The sequence below is a fragment of the Rhododendron vialii genome, chromosome 3a, assembly GCF_030253575.1.
Source record: "Rhododendron vialii isolate Sample 1 chromosome 3a, ASM3025357v1".
Classification (NCBI taxonomy): domain Eukaryota; kingdom Viridiplantae; phylum Streptophyta; class Magnoliopsida; order Ericales; family Ericaceae; genus Rhododendron; species Rhododendron vialii.
In genome coordinates, this window is record NC_080559.1 from 10146748 (window position 1) to 10169544 (window position 22797).

Genomic DNA, 22797 nt, shown 5'->3' on the forward strand with positions numbered 1-22797 from the left:
CTCTTGGTAAATTGCTTTTCCCACCCCCCCTGACACCACACCCCTCCCGGTCCCACATCCTTTTTCCTCTTTTACCCTCCCTCAGCCCTTTTAATTACCTCTCTCCGCCATTTTAATTGGTCTGGGCTCTGCTACCCCAAACGGCGACGTTTGGGTTAAAAAAAAATTCGCACCATCAATTTGCAATCCTATAGAGCAGAAACGTAATTATGAGAGCTTTAGAGACAAAATTTGATTATGTCTCTTTAGAATAATATGATCAAAATAAAAAGATCTTCACACCTGTTCAAACGCATTAAAAATTGAAGTACCTAATTTTTTAACCATATTTTTTAATATATAAACGGTCTAAAAAAAATTAAGTGTTCAAATTTTCCCTCCATTTGAATCGGTGAAAAGATCTTGTTATTCTGATTATATTGACAAGATCTTTGCACTTATTCAAACGGAGCGAAAATTTAAGCACTTAATTTTTTTAGACCGTTTATATATATTAAAAAATATGGTTAAAAAATTAAGTGCTTCAATTTTTAATGCGTTTGAACGGGTGTGAAGATTTTTTTATTCTGATCATATTATTTTAATTTATTTCTTTATTTAATTACTCATATCTTTTTAAGGCCTTTCAACAAAACACCCTAAGACTTATTTTTTAGTTCTAAGACTCTCTTAAAATGTCCATTAAAAGGCTTTGGAACCAAAAATTTATTACGACCATTTAGGATGAAATGATCAGAAAAAATAGCATCTTTGCACTTATTCAAACGGATTGAAAATTGAAATACTTATTTTCGTAACTATATTTTTTAATCTATAAAGGACAAAAAAAAAAACAATCGTATAAACATGATCAATTGAAACACTTTTTTTTTTCTTAATTACTTTACAAAGCCTAGAATTAGAACCTATTATTAAAGAGAAAAAAAAATTCAAACTAGAAAGAAAGAAAAAGAAATAAAATGAAAAAAAAAAAATTAAACTGGAAAGCAAAGGAAAAGAAAGAAAGAAAGAAAGAAACTGTAATGAAAGAAAGAAGAAAAGGAAGAAAGAGAGAGAGAGAAAGGGGCGGGGTAATTCCGGAAAAGGGGTGGTGGGGCCGGGAGGGGTGTGTGTCAGGGGAGGGGGGAATAGCAGCTCTCTTCTCTTGTTGTCGGAGAGAGAGAGAGAGAGAGAAGGGAGGGGGTCTTTTCCTTTCTTTTTTCTTTTTTTTTTTTCCAGAGGGTTTTGTGATTGGTGGGTGGCGAAGTCGTAATACTGGGGAGTTTTTGTAAATTAAAGGAGTTTAATATTCACACTCTTTCTTTTTGGAGTGTGTATATCAATTTTCTAAATTAAATATTTTTTTATTTATTTGTTCTGCTAAGATTTTTTTTTAAGTACTTAATTTTTATTTTACAAAATATATTGTTCTTTCGTAATATATCAATTCTAATTCAAAAAATAAGTACTTATTTGAGTTAGTGAAATACACCTCCAATTAGCTTTGGGTCACAGGTCCAACTAATAGTATTGAATATTGGGGTACCGAAAATGTGCATACGCCATGGGTCTCACTTCTGGGTTCTGCACAAATAATCTCAACCGTTCAATAATTTTAAAATTATTTTATTTAGTGACTTGCGAAAAATTCAGTTTCATTGCATATGTGTAAGTGGTTGATCAAATTTTTTATTCAGAATTTAAGACCTTAAATTCTGAATGACTTAATTTTTTTGACTTTAGTCAATTTTCTTTTTTTTCATCAAATAAGAGTATTGGGTTGGAAAATCCCCTCCATGAAATTTGATTATCTACATCCCTGCTTTCTTATATAATTATATATATATAAGCTGCAATCAAGAATTTCCAGTTTAGCCTGGAGCTAACTAAGAGGTGTCTAAAATCGTGTAAGAACTTGGTGTTCATTAAGCCTTGAGTTCCGAAGTGTTTGTTAGGGGTCGACGAAAGGGGATAAGAAAATCAAGATAAGCAATTCCCCCCTTCATGTTCGGTGTTTTTGCGCCGGATTACGTAGGGGATGAAAAATTCGGTGGATATTTCTATCCATCTACACCCATCTATAATTTGAACACCTCTCACCCTATCCAAATTATATCCCCTAATGGCATCTCCAATCTACCTCTATCCCTCTAAAATAGATAATGGATATAACACATTGAGAAAAGATTTTGTAATTTATTTTCTTTTTTTTACTTTTTTTATTTTTTGAGAGAATATTTGAAGGACTCGTTATCCTTTTTAGAGTTTTGAGAGATTATGTACTCCAAATTTATTTTTAGTCCTCTATTTTTAGATGATCAAATTTACTCTTGGAGGACCAAACTCTAAAAATGACAAAGGAAGCTGAACTTTAACTGATGAATAGGGTCCTCAAAGATTCTTCAAAAAAATGCAAAAAGTGAAAAAAAAAATTATAAAATCTCTCGTTAATGTGTCACATCTATCATCTATTTTTAAGAAATATAGGTGAATTGAAGATACCCTAATAAGTATCCACCTAGTGCCATTATATCCCCTGCCGAAACAAATCCAATATGAACTAATCAACGCTTATATAAGAATCCTCCCTTCTACTATACTCTCTCATCTTACTATATCCTCCTATCTATATCCTCCTATCCCCTTTTAATTTTTTATACTAGCTAACAAACAAATCGTAAGGGCTTGTTTGATTGAAGGATTGTAGATGGGATTTTTTTTTTCTTCGTTAAACAAAATCTACTCTAAGGGAGATGGCCGTTTACAGGAATCGAACTCTACCCATATATATAGAAGTATAAGAGAAGTACTAACTGCACTTAACTCCGATGATGAGATTGGATAAGGAGAAAATATGTAGGGCCCACCTCTTACAAAAGATTTTTCCCTAATCTCCCATTGGTAAACAAACAAGATGGTGGGATTGGATTGACAACCACCGGAGAAATCCACTCGATTCCCCAAGAGTGAATAGTAAATTTCTGGTCCCGTTTCGGATTGGGTCCTTAAAAAATAAGTATTTATTTGCATTTCCAAACTTAAAAATAATAGGCTTATTGAAATCAAAAAAATATGCAATATATATCTTATTTGATGGATTTCGATGAGATCTATCAAATCCTGCAAAAAAATAAAAAAATTATTTTTGTTAGTCTATTATTTTTAAGTTTACAAATATGTCCTTATTTTTTAAGTACTTATTTGAAAAAGCGGAACAGGAACCGCACCATATGCGTACATTTTTTTTTTGGCCCTTCAACCACTTTTTTTTCCCTTAGGATTATTTTATTATTATAAGTTTTGTTCCTTGCTTTCATTCTGCACCCATCGATTTGAATTAGTACTTGAATTCCCACTTGCGGAAAATTGAGTTGTCACCTCATTAATCCCACTTTATAATAATGAACGACTTGTGGAAATTAAATCATTGTTAATCCCAATACGTCCATTAATAAATCATTGTTAATCTCACTGAATAAACTATGCGCTCTCTCTCTCTCTACCCTCTCGGTTTCCGTTTTTTTAGATTATCAAGGCGTCCATTTAAGGATTTTGTCTTATTTCTGAGGGTATTCCAGTCATTATCTCTTAGTGTAATTATACTATTAGCGTAATCTAATATTAAAATGTGCTTGGTTGATTAAACTTTATATTATATTGCAACTCTCGCAATTAAAAGTCCTATTTTGATATTTGAATATGGTACACATGTATGTCAAAGTATTATATAAATGACGATACGGGGGCTAATATGCAGTGATATATAATTCGCTGGAGATTATTCTAAGTATCGATACTCATCGGGTTCAATTACGCGTATTTTTATTTTAATTAATTTAAACAATAGAAATAAAACCATCCAAATATCCAAATCGATGACACTTTTTTTGTTGCAAGTATTGTTATATTGATGAACGTTGATGTTATCCGATGGTCGGGCTCTGTTTAGCCTTATGTATTGATGTATTTGCATGTTATTATTAATGAATGAATGTAAAGTTTGGTGCACTTTCTGTTTTTAGAAAAAAAAAATGAAAATTGTTTTTCAAGCTGATAATCGTAAACCAAACACCCACAATACACATTTGCCTAGTGCATAGTAATGTTATCGTACAAAAATAAATAAATTTATAACTAATAATAATGTGTTACAGTATATAATTATAAATGTGTAATTAGTATAGAATTTTTTAAAAATTTAAGTAATGTTGATTTAATCTAGTTAGAGATTGAAGTTATTTTACACTTTCGTGCAAAATTTTCAGAATTTATTTCATAAATGAAAAAATAAACATGCATGGGCATTGCGATTGTCGACAAAAAACAAAATAATATCACATGGAAATATATTATTGTACTACAAAAGCTACACGATATATTAGAACATATTCACACACAAAATATGTCCCGTTAATCGTCCCCCCTCGCTGCCCTCAAGGCAAAATATTCTACCTCCGCCACTGCACACCAACGGTTTGGGAGATGCTGCCAAGCCCCTTGTGCTTGGCAGTGGTGCCAATCGGCCGATAGGCTATTCATCTCAACAATCGACTGCTCGGATCTTGTCCAAGTAATGAACGGTTAAAATTTGTATGCGCTCATATTCAATCCGAACCGTCCGTATCGAAATAAATGACTGGATGCCGCTCAGCACCGAAGGGCTGGGCAACATCCCCAGGTCCCACACCAACACCTGCAGTGGAAGCTACACGAGAGTGCGACATTTTACTCAGTAAAATGTATGGTAATACCCATTCAACTAAACTTCTCCAAGACTCCAAAGCAACAATTCTGGAATTTAAAAATGTTTTTTCTTAACATGGGTTATAAAGAACTATTTCTTTTTTCTTTTTTTGGTAAGTAAAGAACTATTTCTTTCTCCTGTATATTCTTACCATTTTCAAATACCGTGGGATTCGCCCCCAGATTTTTGAAGTCCTGGAATTTCGTTCCCTTTGATCTATCTATTCATAAAAGTGCGAGAGTGCGGGGTATTTCATATCGCAAATGAACAAATAAAAGTAAAGGTTCTGTTCCGGTTTCTTAAAAAAAAAAAAACTTTTAGAAAATGAAGGTAATTTTAAGTTAAAAAATTATGTGTTTACGCAAATAATTTTCATATCGATATGGATCTTGTTTGATAGATCTCATTAAGATATTTTAAACGGTGCAAAAAAATTTAAATATATATTTTTATTTTCGTTATATTTGAGTTTGAAATTACATTCTTTTTGAAAAAAAAGGTTTGGCCCCGTTTTGGTTTACCTTCTTTTTCTAAAACTTCTTTTTTTTTTAAAAAAAAATTTCAAACTCAAATATAATGAAAATGAAAAATAATTTTTTGTTTTTTTTTTTTCACCGTATAAAAAATCTCAATGAGATCTATCAAACAAGATTCATATTGGTAGAAAAATTATTTGCGTAAACACATAATTTTTAAACTTAAAATTACCATCTTTTTAAAAAAAATACTTTTTTCTAGAAATCAAAACATCTTTTAAAAAGAAAGCGGAACGGGGCCAAAATCTCTATTATAAAACAGAAGGGTGTGGGGACAAGTTGTTAGAACGGCTTAGATTCATTCGATCCAAAGGCTGTAGTGCATCATCCCACTTTCCAGTTAAGTGCCTATGATTTTCACCTAAATCACACACCATTCTCTTCCAACCGAAATGCATAGTGCCGTAGGCACGGGCTAGCACTGGTCTCTCTATTTTTATATACTCCGTAATAAAGTTCATGGGAAAAAGCCTTCTTGTCGAAGGTATTTCAAAAGGTCTTCTCTAATTGTCTTAGCCGCCATATTGCAGATTGGAGAGAGTTCTAAGGCTTTGGACAAAAACTTATTGCAATACCCCTTTGCAAGATTACGAAAGTAAGTTTCGCGCAACAGGGTTCAACCAGCTCATGACTTAGCTAAGCGACCTTTGGCTCTTTTATTTCAAGTCCAATTGCGCGTGATGACAGTTTTTTTTTGGAGTTTGCCGAAGAGATGATCAATCAACTTACATGCCTTGTGTCTCCGTCTCCCCTTTAGTTAGCTAGTTATTATTATTATTACGGGGCGGTTCCGGGGACATTTTAAAAAATCTCCCCAAGTTCCCGATCGAATTTTGATGATCCGAGCCGCTCAATGTAATCAGAATGTGATTTTAAGGGTGCCCGTCAAGAAATCAGCAAAAAAAATGACCGGGAAGGGCTTCATCCGAAAAGTTTTTTTATTGAACTTTATTAAATGGTTCAATAAAAAACTATTCAAATCAAGCCCTTCCCGGTTATTTTTTTTGCTAGTTTATCGCGAGCACCCTTAAAATTACGTTCTGAACACATTGAGCGGCTCGGATCATCAAAATTTGATCGGAAACTATGAGATTAAGACTTGGAGGGTTTTTTTAAGTGTCCCCGAAACTGCCTCGTTATTATTATTTTAAATATCCCTGCAAACTGTTGTGTCTTTTAATGATATGAATTGTTTGCTCATTCCTAAAAATTAAGAAAAAAAGGAGATCCATCAAATAAATATGTTGGAGTATTTATTTAGTCTCAATAAATCTCTGATAAAGAAGGAATGAAGGATTAACAAAACAGAAAATGTTGCCAAAGCCAATTGACAAGGAGCTAACATTGGGCCAGCCCATAAACTGATGCGGGCCGGTCAACAGTGATCCAGCCCAAACACAACCACCTTTGGCGCGCGACATTTCAAAAACACTCAAAACGGGGGGAAAAAAAGCGGCGTGGCGGCAAAAACTTTTACCCAAACTCACTCAACAACACAACCTTTCTCAATACTCAGCAATGTCCTCTCTCTCTCTCTCTCTCTCTCTCTCTCTCTCTCTCTCCATGTGCTCAAACGCGTGTGTATATTCGTATTGCTGTACGTAGATGTACCCACGGGCGGCTCAGTTCCCCGTTCCATCCGATTTCAAAAGGTGCGTTTTCAATCCAAAACAGCTACTATATTAAGCTTGCGGAGATCTAGTTTAAACACGCAATTAATTTTCAATTGTTTCGTTCGTTTTTATTCTGATGCTGTTTCTGTACTTGGATTACACTGATATCAGAAAATTTGCAATTGACGAATTGGTTTGGTGAATTCTCGTCGTCTAGGGCTATATATTTGGATTTCATTATGATCTACGATATTTGAGTAGGAAAACTCAGTCGTTTACATGATTGGTATAATGTTCTTTCACTGTGGTCTGTGGAGCAAACGACATTCATTTGTGCGATGATGTTGGTTTGCATCTTATTTCTTACTGTAACCATACGTCATTTTGCCTCATTTGCATAGGTTGATTACTCCTTTATATGTTACCCATCTTAACTAGTTGGAGGAGTTTGCTTTGCAGTAGTTTTACTTACACACAAGTGAAATGTTGAGCCCAAATAGCGCAGTATACTGCGCTATGCTTGTTAGTTTTCTGTTCGACTTGTTTCTGGGATTTTGGTTCTAATTGGTCAGGTCCGCTTGTTATTGCATTTCCATAACCGAAGTGTAGATTCTAAACAGTAAACACCATTCCAACTTCCATCTTTCTTCGTCTTGTATAAAATAGAGGTAACATAGCAAAGGTGGTTCTGTTTTCTGTTTTTATTTTTTGGTTGCTAAATTAGTTCCCTGTCAAAACAACCCAGACCCAAAAACAAAGAAACCAGATCACAAATCAGCAGATCAAAACAAGAGAAATACAACTAGCAACCAATACAACCAACGCCAACGACAACCCTAACCGCAACCCTACAGAATCAGAACCAATGAGCCATCAAAGAGGAGCAAAGACCCTAGATGAGATTTCCAATTCTGCACCAATTTCGCATTCGCCATCACTCCTCTTAATATCCTCCAAGAGCTAATCATTAATCGGTCATATCATTAGGGTGCTTCCACTTTTCTTCTCTTTTGTTGACAAGTTCAGTAGCTCCTCGACTTTTTTGCTCTTTGCACTTCCTTATTAGTTTGTTTGTTCATAACAAGGAAACTGTCAGGTAGTCTCTTTTAAGTATGAAAAATACAGCAAAGTCATGTTACCATTATGTGTATGCGTAGAACTAGATCTAGATATGTAGTAATGGAGTTTAGAGTTTAGTTCCTTGAGCAGCTATGTGCTCTACCATAATCATCTTAGGCCCAGGTTTCAAATGTTTGTTCCAGTTCTTTGGTTTTATTAAAAGAGAAGACACTAGGAAACTTAGTTGCCTGGCTGAAAGAGAAATAAAATGCAGAATTTCCTGGTGTTGTTTTGATGATAATTTAAAAAATTTCCCAGCTCTGAGCATGGACTAGATAACTATAATTATATTATTCACAGAGACTGGATGCCCATTCATCAGTAATACAAGTACGAAGTTAGCCAATTATCCTTTGCCCTGTTACATCAAGCCATTCTTGTTGAGTGCCATGCCACTAAATGTTGGTTTGAGCAGCTTTCCATGTTCTTGTTTGGACAGTTTGGACCTGGTGCCAACCAGAACGAGTTCATCATCCCTGCTTGACATTAGTGTCACCTTTAGTCCCTTTTAATTTGCTAGCAGGAAAGTGTAATCTTGCCAAGAGAGGACGGGGAGCTCGTGTCTTCCGCTCAAATCCCCTTACGCAAACAAACCCTGCATAAAACAATTAGCAAGTTATACATGGTACCAAATAAAAAGAACTGTCATATACACAGTAGGTCATGTTAGTTCCTTTCTATAAACCAATTAACTAGTTATGGTTGTTTTGGGAGATTTTTAAACTACAAACTATATGCTTGTGAAACTTTTGCTTTCTGGTTAATAGGGTATTTGGGTCTCTAGAGCACTCAGAATCTCTAGGCTCCATGTGGCATGTGGTTTCTAGTCTATGCACCACATTATTACTAAGATAAATCCTTCACCCCCTGGGGACACTCTAACAAGGACATTGGTAGTTGAGTTAGGTTTCTAGCCTCTTTTTTTTTTCCCCCTTTCTTCTTCTACAACCAAAACAATTATGATCTGAACAAAGTCATTGCGGGAATCCGTCTGCAAAATAACTCTTAAAGTATCAGAAATGGTTACGAGAGGGGTTACGCTCCCTTACCTCCTGCTATAGAACAGAAGTCTCTAAGTTTACCCAAAGGACACTACAAGCAATCAAAATGTTGCTGGTTCCTTGCCTGCTAAATGAGCCACATCAATCAAAGGATCCCAGGGTCCTCAGTCCTCACCTAGAATGTTCAGCTGTTTTTATGCTGTTGGGCAGAAAATTTATTCTTAGGAGTTGTTTAGTTGGTTTGGGTAGAGTAGCCATGTGCAACTTGGATTTGGCAAATTTGTCTTGGTTAGCATTTCAGTATTCCGTACGGTAACACAGTCATGGTAACAAGTGAAGGACAGTAATCATTACATATGTGGAAGTCAATTATGTCGTCTTTTGCAGAATGTTCACAATTTATTCTATTTCACTGGTATATCCTGCATAGTGCATATAGCCAATAATGTTGACAATTATGGAAACAATGTGGAAGCTATAACATCGTTATTCTGACGTACCTCTCCAAAAACAGTATTGAATGCTTTCCGTTGACAGACCTAATGTATAAGAAAAAGTTGTGTTAAATTCCATACCTAATTACAAGTTGACAACGAATTATGATATTTTACCTCTAAATATTGTTGGAATAGAGGTTCCAAAGAACACTGTGCGTCTCGGTAAATTCCATATCCAAGCCCTCGGAACGTCAATTGGGTTAATGCTAGATTCATGGTCAGCAAACACCTGCATAGGAAATTCTCCTTTACTACTGCCTAATCGGGAAAAGTGTCCTGAATTGGCTGACATATATCACAATTTACCTCATTAACTTGAAAGTATGTGCCGTTCAGTGGAAAACTTCCTCTCATAGCTGTTCGGCATGGTATCTGTTCATCATAATTATTAGATAGAAGTTCAAAAAGTAATCTCATCACTTAAATCCCATAATAACATTGATGATATGGATATCTCACCAGAATGGTCCCTCGAACAATTTGAGAGTTCGCTTCACGGGTGCTATTGCATGAAAAACATGTATTCTCATCACATAGCTTACCAAATTCTTGAGAGCCACAACTCTTTTCTGGTGGTTCAATTGAGTTTGCAGTTTCACCTGACACGACATTGGACATAAAGTAGAATCAATTAGCAAAATCAGAGCAGGATTAAAAATGAATGAGCTAATTGTCCAACTGTCCACATGGACCTCTTGCTTAGTCCCGCAATGAGATTGCAGAAGGGCTGAGGCAGACGTTCGTGTCTTCTAGATTATGGATAGATCATCATGCATCGGCATTGTTCTAGCGATGTTATGAGCCACCTTAACTATTGTGTTGTACTTACCAGGTGTCCATATAGCAAGAAGGTATGAGCATGGGTCATCTGGTTCTCGATTGTCCAACTGTAATTTTAGTAAGTCCATTGAATTAGAGTGTGCATCTAAACATGTAAGAGTCAAAAAAATATATTTCATGCTATCTTTGATGTAGATGGAGTAATACTAACCCCTTCAAGTAGAGGATGCGAATCTGGAAGCTCGTAGCTGCAGAATGTAGGATGGGCAATTGATATAAGTTAGCAAGGATCAGCACTCATAACATGTCAGGGAAAGGATAAGTTTGATTTCCCAATAACTTATTCTATTTTGGGACTTCCTCTCCTCATTGTAAAAGAAAGTTCTCCTCGTGGCTTGTCTACAGACTATAGCTTAGAAAATGACTTGGTTTTTGTTCATATTAGGTCTCTTGTACTATCCAAAGGCTTTTGGTTAGCTTCAATAGTTATTATCTCAGACTCTCATGACCAGTGATGCTTTCCTTTTATGTGGCTAAGAGGAATCTTAATCTCTCGGTAAAGCATAATGGGACCGGTGATAGCTTGCATGCTTTGTTAATTGTTCGGAGATGCAAGAAGTGGCTACTTACACTTGGTGTTCTGTTCTTAGACGGTTGATATACTTAAGTTTAGGCACCGGAATTGAAGCAGCTTCTGGAGTTAGAGCTACTAAAGCCTTTGAGATGTCTCCCTCACAAAGTTCCAGGTTCTGTTGCATGTAGTGTTGCAAATTTTGAGTGAACTCTTCAATATTGAGTTTGATCATAGGAATTTCCTCAGGGTCTTCATAGAATGCATCCTCGATGTCTCTTTCTAGTACTTCCGTCTCCGGTGTTGCAGGGACTTCAATGGTAGGTTCTGGTGATGCTGGCATTTCAACAATAGGCTCACAGTTGTTGATTTGAGAATGTACTTGCAATTGTCGATTAGCTTGAGGTAGAGGTAGCTGCAATGGTTTGGTAACTTCCACCGGGATTTGACTAGCTGCTTTGCTTTCAGTTGCACTCACTATACTTTTCTCTTCTAGCCCAGGGAGGGCAAGCCTTGCACTGCATTCAACATGGTTCATTGCTGTGTCATTTCGTATAATGTAAACTCTTTTGGATTTGTTTTTGGGACACTATATTGGACTTTTGGTGCACTAAGCTCACATGCATTATTTAGATAACCAGAAGGAAAATCATGTTTGTGTACCCAGAATGAAGTAGTGAATTTCCAATACCTTGATAATTGCCTGCCAAAAAAGTACTCCCTCCGCCCTATGCTGCTAGTACAGGGAACTCAACTTTTTAAGGGGAGTATAATTAGATTTATAACATTACCCCTTATTCTCTTCTTTTAAAACTACTTTTAGTAATTTAGGAGGGTTCGTTTGGGGAACTCTAAAGAATTTTTTCTTTGGGTTTTCAAAAAGAAATAATATTTTTGGATGTCCAAAATGGAATAGCGGGCTAAAAATATGGGACACAAGGAGTATATTGACTTTGAATATAAATATGACACGATCTGCATAAAAACACAATTCAAACGTTGCAGTTGCTTTTCTTGCGTATATTTATCTCCTATATCCGAACTGGTATATACACATACACACCTGCAAAGACGTAAATGCATGTGTGGATATATATATATATATATATATATATATATATATATATATATATATATATATATATATATATATATTAAATGAGTATCTATGAGCATTCAATTTGTATTTTGCACCTGCAACAACTATGTGTTTGTTTGTTTCATCAACATACTAGTAATTTTTCATCTCCCATGCCGTTCTGGTGGATCATTGAAAAGTGCACGAACAGAATTTTCCAACTGGGTATACAGATAATTGGCTTAGTGGGGGTTTAGGTGAAGATTCATGACAAATGATGGGCAAACCTGGCAAATGCACTTGCAAAGTGACGACATTCTCCTCTCAGCGGACAAGCATTGCAATTTGGTTTACTTTTTGTACAGAAAACCTGCAACAAATTTCATGAATGCCTATTCCCCCTGTGTGCAATTAATCATCAACTGAGGGGCAATCAGTGGATATTTCCCGGGGTATACTACATACCTTTCCAAAAGTTATCATCTGGTAATGTAGCTCATACCTGTAGCAAAATAGCATTATTGCACGATGTGAACAAAAATTCATATGACATTTCAGCCAAGTCATACAACTAAAAGAGCATTATTGCACGATGTAACCAGAAATCTAAATAAAGTATTATGTTTAATCAGAAAAGTCTTTACAATGTTCTTTGGTTAAGCTTGCAAAGTCGTGGCCAAAGATATCTCTGAATTGATTCCAACACCGGGTACCTACGTAGGAACAACATCAGCTTTTCTATTGTTATTGAATAATTTCAGTGCTGTAAATCCCTTGGCAGTTCATACTTACAGTTCTAGTAGATGCAGCTGAAGTGATTCTGGCAGTGGCTGAAGGGGTACCCATCCAAGTCTTACAGCTATTCTTCCAACATTTGTGTCGACCTTATTGCAGATGTACAAGTATCAAACGTCTTCATTATCGGATTTATGCATGTTATATGAGATGCCAAGTACATAAATTTGCAACTTACTGGGAAAGCAAGATGATGAAGTGTCAAAAGCCGGACACACTCCACGCTTTTCAAACCCAACCCTCTTACGCTTAACAAATACTCTCTGCCATCACAAATTTTTTGTAAGAAATTGTTTTTAATCATTTTGCCATCTAGGAAACCTGAAACTAATTTTTCCATTCATTAATATTGTAATCACACCGATATGACCTTGTTAACTTTAGACAGTTGCATCGTAGACAGTAAGTCAGTAATATAAAGTCCTTCACTAGGCTTACTTCGCTTTGTCAGGTGGGACATCTCTTAGCCATTCAAGATCAATGCTTCCATGGTCTTGGACTAGCCGGTTCAGGAAATCCTGCAGTTGCTCAATCATTATCAGTTAGATGGCTTTCCTATGTAAGATTCTCCCAACATAACAAAAATGGTCGGATACTTGATTATCTGCTGTCAACTGACATATATGTACCTTAATTCTCTCTGCTAGCCTGTTGTTCATTCCTCTTTCTCTAATGGTGTAAGCAATTTCGCTAACATCTGCACACCGCACTGCTTCCCAGTCCAACGAGTCCATTGTGTTGGTAGTTCTTTCTCTCCTTTTACCTTCGGCTTGTGCCTGCAATCTTAAGCTATCCCAGTCTTCTGTGTTCTGTTTCTGCTCTCCAATCCTTACCCCCTTCACGCTGGAACTATCAGAACTCTTTCCACTTATTGCTATATCAGGAACATATCCACGGTCTACCGCACATGGATCAACTTCCTTATGCTCAGTGTTTTTCGGTTTACTAGTTATGCTGGTGCTCTCTGTGGCATCCAAGGTCTCTCTTGAAAGGTTTGGCAACTCCTGAACTTGCTGAACTATTTGATTTCGTTTATAATTTTCTGTACAGGAGTACCCATTTGCTTCACAAGGCGATACATTTCCAGTTTTGTGATTGTGAATTCCTTCTTCTTGCCTTCTTAATAGCTCCATAAAAGAAGAGCCAGCAACAATTTCGGGGTTTTGCCTCAATGTTCGATCTGCTGCTTCTGAGTTGTCATGAAAGAATGATCCTATTCTCTCAGCAGTTTGAGCCATTGAAGAGTTCACAGAATTTGGAGAGGAACTGCTGGAATACTGAGAAGAAAGTACATCATCAACTTCTCTATTATCTCCTGTGGAACTTGCTACATCTTGTATGAGCTGAATCACTTTCCTGTCTGTTGTTGATTCATCGTATATCTGTAGACCATCTCTAGAAATGTCTGAGGTTTTACATTCCAAATTATCGACTGACTTTTCACCATCCATGCTGCTTCCAAGAGATTCATTGCTGTTGGCAACTACTTTTTCTGGAAAATAATCCGTCTCATGGGATGTTACGGAACTCCTGTTGGAGGCAGGCTGGTTTGACTTCTCTTCACGCCATTGCCATTTCATGGTATCCTCTGGATCCATTCTACACACTTCTTTATCTTTGTCCAATACACATGTCTCGACAGAGCATGGCCTTTCATTGCTCTTTGATTTGAGGGGAAAATGTGCAGCCAGAGACATAAAGGCAGAACTGCAAAAAGAAGTAGATTAAGAAGATTTCTAGTGCAAATTGTTTTATAATCTCTATTTGTTTATAAAATCCAGTTCACCTAGAAAGATGGTCTGAGACGTTTTGCGTGAGGAAAACTCCAATCACTGAATCCAAAACAGAACCTTTCCATGGAGAGAAACGTCTATCTCCTGCATACCATTGCATCGCACTGTAAGTTTAACAATAACTAGCATGAACAGAAATATTTCTATCATCCTAGAGGTTGGAGAAAAGCAAGAGGATGCCCTAAATGTTTCTGGGGGTAAGGAGTGTTTTTTTTTTAAAAACTTCAGTTTGGAATCTTTTATTGTTCAGGTAAGTGGATAGGTTTCTTAATAAAGGTTTTTTGAGGAATGATATACTGGGTAATCAGTTATTGAGGCTTTCTGGCTAGTAATAAGTTTGCCTGAGCAAACATTTTACAAATCTTTTACCCCCTGAGTTGCTTATTGGTTGGGTATCCTTAAGGTCTAATACAGCTCCATACCAGGCATGTGTAGTGAGCCGGATTGCGGGTCAACCCATTGGAGCCAATCAGCCCAATCATCTGGATGTCCAGAGCCCACCAATGATTAGGTGGGATACCGAACCTGGGGTTCGGTGAGCCGGCCGAAGACTTCGAGGGAAGGGTCAGCCAGCGGACGGCAACGGCCGAAGACTTCAAGGGAAGGGTCTGCCAGCAGACGGCAACAGGGCTCTATGTCAGAAGAATGTCGCTCCCGTGTGGTTCGGTTAGTCCATATGGCACCACTCCAGTCATGCCATGTATTCTATCGTACAATGTACCGCACCACGAAGTTCGCCCTAAAGTACGGTTCGGCCACGTGTCATCTCCAGGTCTCGCCACGTTGAGGCCCCACAGTCATATGGTTTGGCCACATGGACCCTTTCAAGACTTGCCACGCAGACCAGTCCCCTCTTTTGCCGCAGCACAGCACCTGGCGATCGTTGTGTGCGGTGTTGAGTCAGAAGGTGGTTGTTGAGGTGATGTCACCAAGGCATGCAACCGGCACAAGCCATCTTGGTCCCCAAGGCAAGATGCTCCTATAAATAGATCACGATCAACCCTAAAATGGTATGCCTTCTCTCTTCTGAGCTCAGGACTGACTTAAGCATTGGAGTGCCTTCCAGCCACTTTCAGCCGGCAAGGCACTAACAGGTGCTCTTTGTGCAGGGCTAGGTGAAGGGGGAAGGAGGGAGCTTGGAGGTCCAGATTGAACACCACCCCACACATGGCATTAGCTGTTTCTCTACATAGTCCTATAGTTTCAAAAACCTCTAACGTTTTATGTTCCTCTACCTGGCTCCGGTAAGCTAGTTGCTCCTATTTAGGATTTGATTTACCCAGTAATTAGAGATGCTCCAACTTTTTGGGTGCTCTCACTTCTTGTCTTCGACGGTAATCTACGATTTATTCATCGCAAAAATTGGGTAAAGAAAGAATACTAGAAACTAAAAAAATAGAAGAAAAGATAAGAAACATATGAAACGAAGGAAGCCATCATTGGGAAATTTCTTATCTCTCTTCTTCAAGGCAACCAAAGTTTTTGTTGACTAGGGGTATAATGATAAGTGGAACTATAACTTTCTCACTGCATATTCCTTAAGTTCCCGAATTCACTGTTTCTCTAAATCAAAATAGTACTAGGGCACTAGCAGTGAATTAGGTTTCTTGTTCGTATGCTTCTTTTCACACTTTCATCTCTTTTCTCCATGGTTGTGGCACTTGGATGTTTTCCACTCACCAGTTAGCTGAGAAGTTATCTTCTATGACCATGAACTGTTTCTGTGTGCGTGGGACCACTTGGTCTGTTGCGTGTATAGTTTAGAGTCTTTAGACCACATGAGGAATTCAGTAACAACCTTTCCCCGGTTGAGCAACTTGTTTTTCGATTGAAATCCTAATAACTGCTAGCTATGTGTGTGTGTATATACAGATGATACTTATGCTGGTACCTTGGATGAGATGCATGCGTGCAATAAATGAGTCAGCCCGCCCCCTGAACACTCTTCTTTCTTCTTCCCACCATTTTGCTTTCTCTTCATCTGTCCCATTGATACCTTCACTGTTTATATTTTCCAAAAGAAGCTTCCAGACTCTATTTGTCTCTTCATCAACATCAACTTTAGGTCGCGGTTTCCGTTTCCGGACAGGATTAAATGAACCTTCGAAAGGCACGACACTCCCATGTCCTTGATAAATAACTAGGGCATTTAGGTCTTCATATCTAAAATAACAAGGAGCAAGGGAACGCTGCTCTTGATTTGAGATGTCTAGACGCTTTAACTGCTCAGTAAGTTCATCAGGAGAAGGGATTTTCCTCTTAATTGCCTCTGTAAGATCATTATAAAACGTGTCAGGGTATTTAGACAAGGAGACAATTATACATGCCGAATATGATTAGGAGTAAAAACATAGGATAAGTTGATGCAACATATACAACGGAAAACCAGTAGATGCAACAATTGAGAAAAGAGACGAGATTGTCATTAATGGTATTGCTAGGGAGAGAGGAAAGCCTAAACTAACATAGGATGAGGTTGAAAAAAAGTAGAAAATTACTTTTAAGAATGTTTATATGGCCCTCGACGGAGCAAAATGGAAACGAATGATTCATGTAGCCAACACCAATGGATTGGGACACACTGATTCATAGTGATCCCAATTAATTGGGACACAAAGCTTAAGTTTGTTGGGTTTGGTTTGGTAATCACTTTAACAGAAAGGGAGTCACCTCTCCAATCATAATGGAAACAAAAAGCTATGACTGCACACACATGCAACGCACATTTTGGTAAATGAAGTACCTGAGCCGGCTTTTCTTTTAGTTTCCTTTTTCATCTTCATTGGTGCATCCATGCATGTGGGAGGGTGATTGAAAACTTCATACCCTTGCATAACACCCATTTTGGGGACTCCTTCAGCAGGCAATGTTGGCTTGGGTCTACACTCAACAAATTCAATCAGTGATCCAAACATGCCTGTCGGATTATGATTCTTTGCTCTCTTCTTTGATATCCTTCCTTTCTGGTTCAAAGCAAGTCGACATTCAAAAGTTTGTTCTTTCCCTTGAGCACCTATGACCGATGCAGTTTTAGTTGAGATACTACTTGAAATAAATTGAGCATTCTCAAGACAAGCAGGACAGGCATTGGTCATAGACTGTGGTATTCCTTCTGCAACAGTCACATTAGACAATGTGCTTGATGTGGTTGAACTATGCCCTTTCTCAATTCTCTTCTTCTTGTAATTTGCATCAAAATACATGCCAGGAATTCCAGTATTGTTATACATATCTGCTGGAATCATTGCCCAGTATCCGTGCAAAGCATTGTAACGACATCCAATCACATTTGTGCGGCTGTGTTCCACCTCATAACTCATTCGTGGATTACCTCTCTCTAATTCCTTTTCTGGTTCTCCCCCATAACTTATCCCTTGTATGATGCTTTCCCGTTCAACATGTGTTTCATCTGAGAAAACAATCTGGCATTTTCCTTCTATAGGGGCATCTTGGTCACGGCCCTTGGAATGTTCATGAAGCGGGTCAGTTCTGTTAGTGGTCTGGGGATTTGGTGCTCTTCTTTCTTGGTTTGATATGCAATCTTCAACCACTTTGGTCATGGGATACGTGGGTTCATAGGCAATGCCTACTCGTGTATACGCATTTGTATTTGATTCAACTCTGGTATAGAAGTTTTGTGCATGTGATTCTGATTCGGCATTGGTTTTTGACTGCAGCCTAGACAAAGAGCATTCTTCTTCCGTCACTTGGCTATCGGAGTCAAAATTTAATTTTCTTTTGCAGAGCTTTGCTGCAGGTGGCGCAGGCTCCATATCAGTAGTTCTGCTTGTTGCCTCTGCAGTGGGAGTGCTAGGGGTTTTGTCAAGTTTGTTTTTCCGGACATATTTCCTCTTACCCGTCGGGGTGTCTGCGGGGCACGCAGGCTTTCGAGTCCTTTTTGCCTGGCCTTCTATAACCACTTTTGGCCTATGTTTTCTTCTTCTTTCTTTCTGTTGCGGGGTTGTGTTCAGGTCAATTGCAAGGTTGCTTGCCTTGTCAGGGTCGTGATTCTCATGCAATTGTGTGGAAACAACAGCACAAGCCAAATCCTTTGGCAGCTCTTCAACTTCAAATTCTGACGTATCAATATTGTCCCCTCGCTTCTCCCTTTCCTGATTTGCTCTTTCGTCAATGTTCAAAATGGCAATAACATGAGCTTCCTTGTTTTCTGATTTATTGGACTGATCAGGTGTTATGGGTGAAAACTGTGAGGGGCTATTCCAGCTCGAGCATGTTATTCTAGGTGGCGAATTGAGATCATAGGCGGGTCCAGCAGGAGCAGAATTTTCATCTGTAAGAGACAGATTTTACATATCATATCAGTTTTAGGAACGAATAGAGACAAAAATCAGATGTATTTGGTAGCATCAGAAAAGTAATTGCCCATGTGAAGAGAATACGGTTGTGGTTCTAATATGCATACACGTCTTTTTTATAAGCCTCAAAATACATTTCTTAATGGTCGAATAACATGCACTTCTCTTCAACAGTAACACCGCTCTTTCAGGTGAAAGTTTACCTATTTACTTTGAAATCATTAGTCACTTACCTTTAAGTACAACTTTGACGTAGAAAATCCAGCCAAAATTCTAAAAACCCAAATTGTCAATATAACTCACATAGAACGCTCCAGAAATTGTTAGTCCTGTTTTCACCTTGCATAAAGAAGTGAACTTTTTTTTTTGAAAAATATTGTTCTTAGGGAAATACGAGTGAAGATAATTAATATAGTCCAATGAAAAACAATATCCAACCAGAAGTTAAGTTTTGGCTTTTGAAACTTAAATTGAGGTATATTTGGCGCACGACTGCTGTAGCTCTGCAAGTTTGATACAAGTGAGATACCTTCGTTGGCTACCAAGGAAGTTGTGGAGGTGGCCTCCAATTGATTATCATCACAAGTGGAGTCGGAAACTGGAATGACAGAACTGCTTGCTGCATTAACAGTCCCTTTCTGAGTTGCACATGCAGAATTCTTCTCAAGATGTTCAAGGGTTCTCAGGTTTGTGAAAGGACCACTTTCTAATTTGTTCGCCTCCATGAAAAACTGAGAGCTATACCGAACATTGCTGGAAATTTGGGATAAATTTACCTCCCAATTAGCAAAACCCTGGTCTACGTCAATTGATTTCAACGACTCACAATAAGCAGCTACTCTATGAGCTTGAGTTTCTTGTGGCAACTTATTTTCTTGGCCTAGCTGATCTTCTCGTCTCTCTGTGCCGGTTGGCTGTGGTCTCTGGACAATGGGCTGCATTGGTGTCATTGGAACACAACTACTCTGGACCTGGAATTCTTTCAACTTTGGAATCGAGCTTTCCCTGCCGACATCCATTTCCGCATCTCTAGAAACTGGTAAGCGTCCAATCTTTCCTGCTTTATCAACTCTTCTAGGCATTGATTCCTTAAAATTGGCTCACAAAGTCCCAAATTCCTCTGCACATAGTAAGTTACAGAATAAATTTCACCTAGCAATTTTTGTTCAGTACCAACCCCATCCGAATTATTTTACTTACACGAAACAGGGTAATCCTTATAACTGCTCACTGGGCAGTGTTTGCTACAAATAATGTTAAAAGATTAGAACTTCAACATACATTTCAGCCCTGTACGTTATTCAATATTCATGCTAATCTGGTTTGACTTGCTTAATTGCTTACAGTTTCAACATTTTGTCTCTAGTGTTAAAAAAATTCCCCTCATAATTTAGTGAAAGTAATTTGTCTTAAATGAAAGAGTAATTTCCATAAATGAACCAGTATTATTTTAAAGTTCTTTGAGGAACAAAACAATAAAAAAATTAAAAAATTAAAATTGACAAAGATATGAGAAAAGTTCACTTAAACGGGAAAAAAAAAATATAAAAAAATAAGTGAATTGAGTGAGGCAAATTAATATGGAAGTGTACTTTTGGCACATTAACCACGGCCAGGTGGACTATTTGATTATGTTGTGAAAAAGGACTTAGAAATAAGAGTAGACATGAACAAACTCACAAGGCATCCAACGGAGAGACGTTTTGGGTTCGAGTCTACGGAGAGGCGTGAATCCCTTTTGGTTTATGAACTCACTAATTTTCCTCTAACTTCCGTTGATGTATATTATAATGTTGGAAGAAAAAAACTCAAAAGGAGAGAACCGACATTAACCTGAAACCAAGAACAGCTGTGAAGAACAGATCTCCTAAACCAGACCCATACCCAGCTGCTCTCTCATGGTGAAAGAACACAAGCATTCGAGATTATCTCAAAAAAGTCTCACCAAATAAATAATTGGAAATGAATTTCGGCTTAAAATTGGTTTTAACAGATTTCCCATAACAACCGCAACAGAAGCTCCTCAGAATCTGTGATCTCCTGCCGCTTTTTTCTAATTTTCTGCTTTCTAAGTTTTTACACCTCACACAAATCAATTTAAATTCAAATTAATCACCCGAAAATAAATAAATGCGAATCAGATGGGGAAAAAGTGGATAAAGGTTACCGGAAAAGTGGGTCATTGCCGGAGATCTGGGTAACCGACGGAACGGCGGAGGAGTGGAGGACTGTGAGGTGTGTTTTTTTGTTTAGAGAGAGAAAGTAGGGAAAAATGGACCAGGGGCTGATGACTTTGATCTTTAGCTGGTGAGCAACAAATGACACCATTAAATATAAGGGAAGACTTTTTATTTATTGCATAGTAAAGTCATGTGTTAAAAAAAACATCGTACGGAGGGATGCACATTTTAGGCGTTTGTTAACCGTTATGAGCAGTGGCGGAGACAGTTAAGGACCAGTGGGGCCTATGGTAGTTAAAGAACCAGTGGGGGCACAGGATCCCAACTGTATTCTATGGTTTCTTTTTCACACTTCCGAACGTTCACTATATTACTATCTCGGTTTCAATTTTTTTGTCTCAGTTTTATTCTAACTGGATAAAAAAATTAGTTATATTTTTAAATTGATAATGAATTTTATGTCAAATATGGATCTTGTTTAATAGATTCGATTTGTTCTATAATATAGCGTTTTTAAAATCACTTAAAATATTATAAATTACAAGATACAATCAATTGAAAAGTGACATGAATTCTTAAAAGTGACAATTAAATTGGGACAGAGGGAGTACTTTTTTGGTAGAATGTTAGAGGTTAGTTTTTTTAGTAGTTCCAACGGAAGATTTTCCATAAAGACTCGAACTCAAGACTTCTTTTTTAAAAGGAAGAGTAAATAATCAATCATACTAGGTGCTATTCCTTACAATTATACAGTACGTTCAAGCAAGAAAAAAATATTGGATGTTCTTAGATAAAAAAATTAGTTATATCTTTATATTAGCAATGAATTTTATATTAAATATAACTCTTATTTGATAAATCTTAATTAATTTTATAATAAAATATTTTTAAAATCACATAAAATAATTATGAAATATAATTAATTAAAAAGTGACAAAAACTTTAAAAAATGACTGTTAAATTGGGAGAGAGGGAGTATGTGATAGACAATGATGTTGAAACATCACGTGATGGTGTTTAAAACCAGTGAATTAGGAGTACTAATTACTCACAAGCAAGCCTTCATTTATTGGAACTATTACCTCCAAACTACTACGTGTTTGCAAATTTAGAGTAATTACCAGTGTTCTAAAAGTTGATTGCCAATGCCGATTATTCACCGCCTAGGTGCTAGGCGGTGGTCTAATGCCTAGATTAGGAAGCTGACTACTCAGCATCTAGTCTTTGCTTGGGTGCTTAGGCGATTTACTAGATGGCGCCTAGGCGTTAGGTGACCTTTTTCTGTTCGACTAGCACCTAGCAATTTTTAGAACATTGATAATTATTACTATCTCATTACAAAATGCAAGTCAAGCCAGGCTCATTTCACCTTCCCCTTCTCCCTTATTCCTTTTTTAGTTTTTTAAATTTACCAATAACTACTCTCTTTAATTGAAGCCTTGAAGGTTATTCGTATAGAACTAAAAATAAAATTATTTTGCTTGTGCAAATAATTACGAAAACTAAATTTACGAGAAATAAAAATTATGGAAACTATAAATTTGTTTGAATTATATAATTTTTTTTCGTTGCTACTTTAAGATAGTATGATAGTGAAACTCTTTAATTAATAGGGATCTTGAAAAAATAGTTCAAAAGATAATCAAAGTATGCTAGGGTATCCACTATGTTATAATTAAAAATAGGTAATCAAAAATTGTTACATCAGTTTTTGATTATTCATTTAAGAGATTGTTAAGGTCAGCAATGTAAATGTTCACAATAGCATAATCCGAATTAAATAACCAAAAGTTGT

The 22797-nt window shown here is 37.1% G+C and overlaps 1 protein-coding gene across 2 annotated transcripts; it reads right to left on the reverse strand.

Annotated features, from left to right (window-relative positions):
* Positions 1-8200: 8200 nt before the first annotated feature.
* On the reverse strand, positions 8201-21148 carry LOC131318390 (DNA glycosylase/AP lyase ROS1-like). 2 transcript variants are annotated; one of them, XM_058348098.1, is made up of 20 exons: positions 20990-21148; positions 19352-19942; positions 17250-18797; positions 16398-16775; positions 14500-14590; positions 13343-14420; positions 13152-13231; positions 12892-12976; positions 12711-12802; positions 12563-12631; positions 12384-12420; positions 12206-12288; positions 10900-11358; positions 10481-10517; positions 10319-10376; positions 9949-10088; positions 9796-9861; positions 9604-9718; positions 9493-9531; positions 8201-8586 (listed from the first exon to the last, which is right to left on the reverse strand). In XM_058348098.1, the coding sequence occupies exons 2-20, from the start codon at positions 19902-19904 to the stop codon at positions 8462-8464; spliced, it is 5133 nt and encodes a 1710-aa protein (XP_058204081.1). In that variant the 5' UTR covers positions 19905-19942; positions 20990-21148; the 3' UTR covers positions 8201-8461. The 2 variants fall into 2 exon arrangements, with proteins under 2 accessions (XP_058204081.1, XP_058204080.1); XM_058348097.1 differs by lacking the exon at positions 20990-21148 and adding an exon at positions 20656-20794.
* Positions 21149-22797: the final 1649 nt, after the last annotated feature.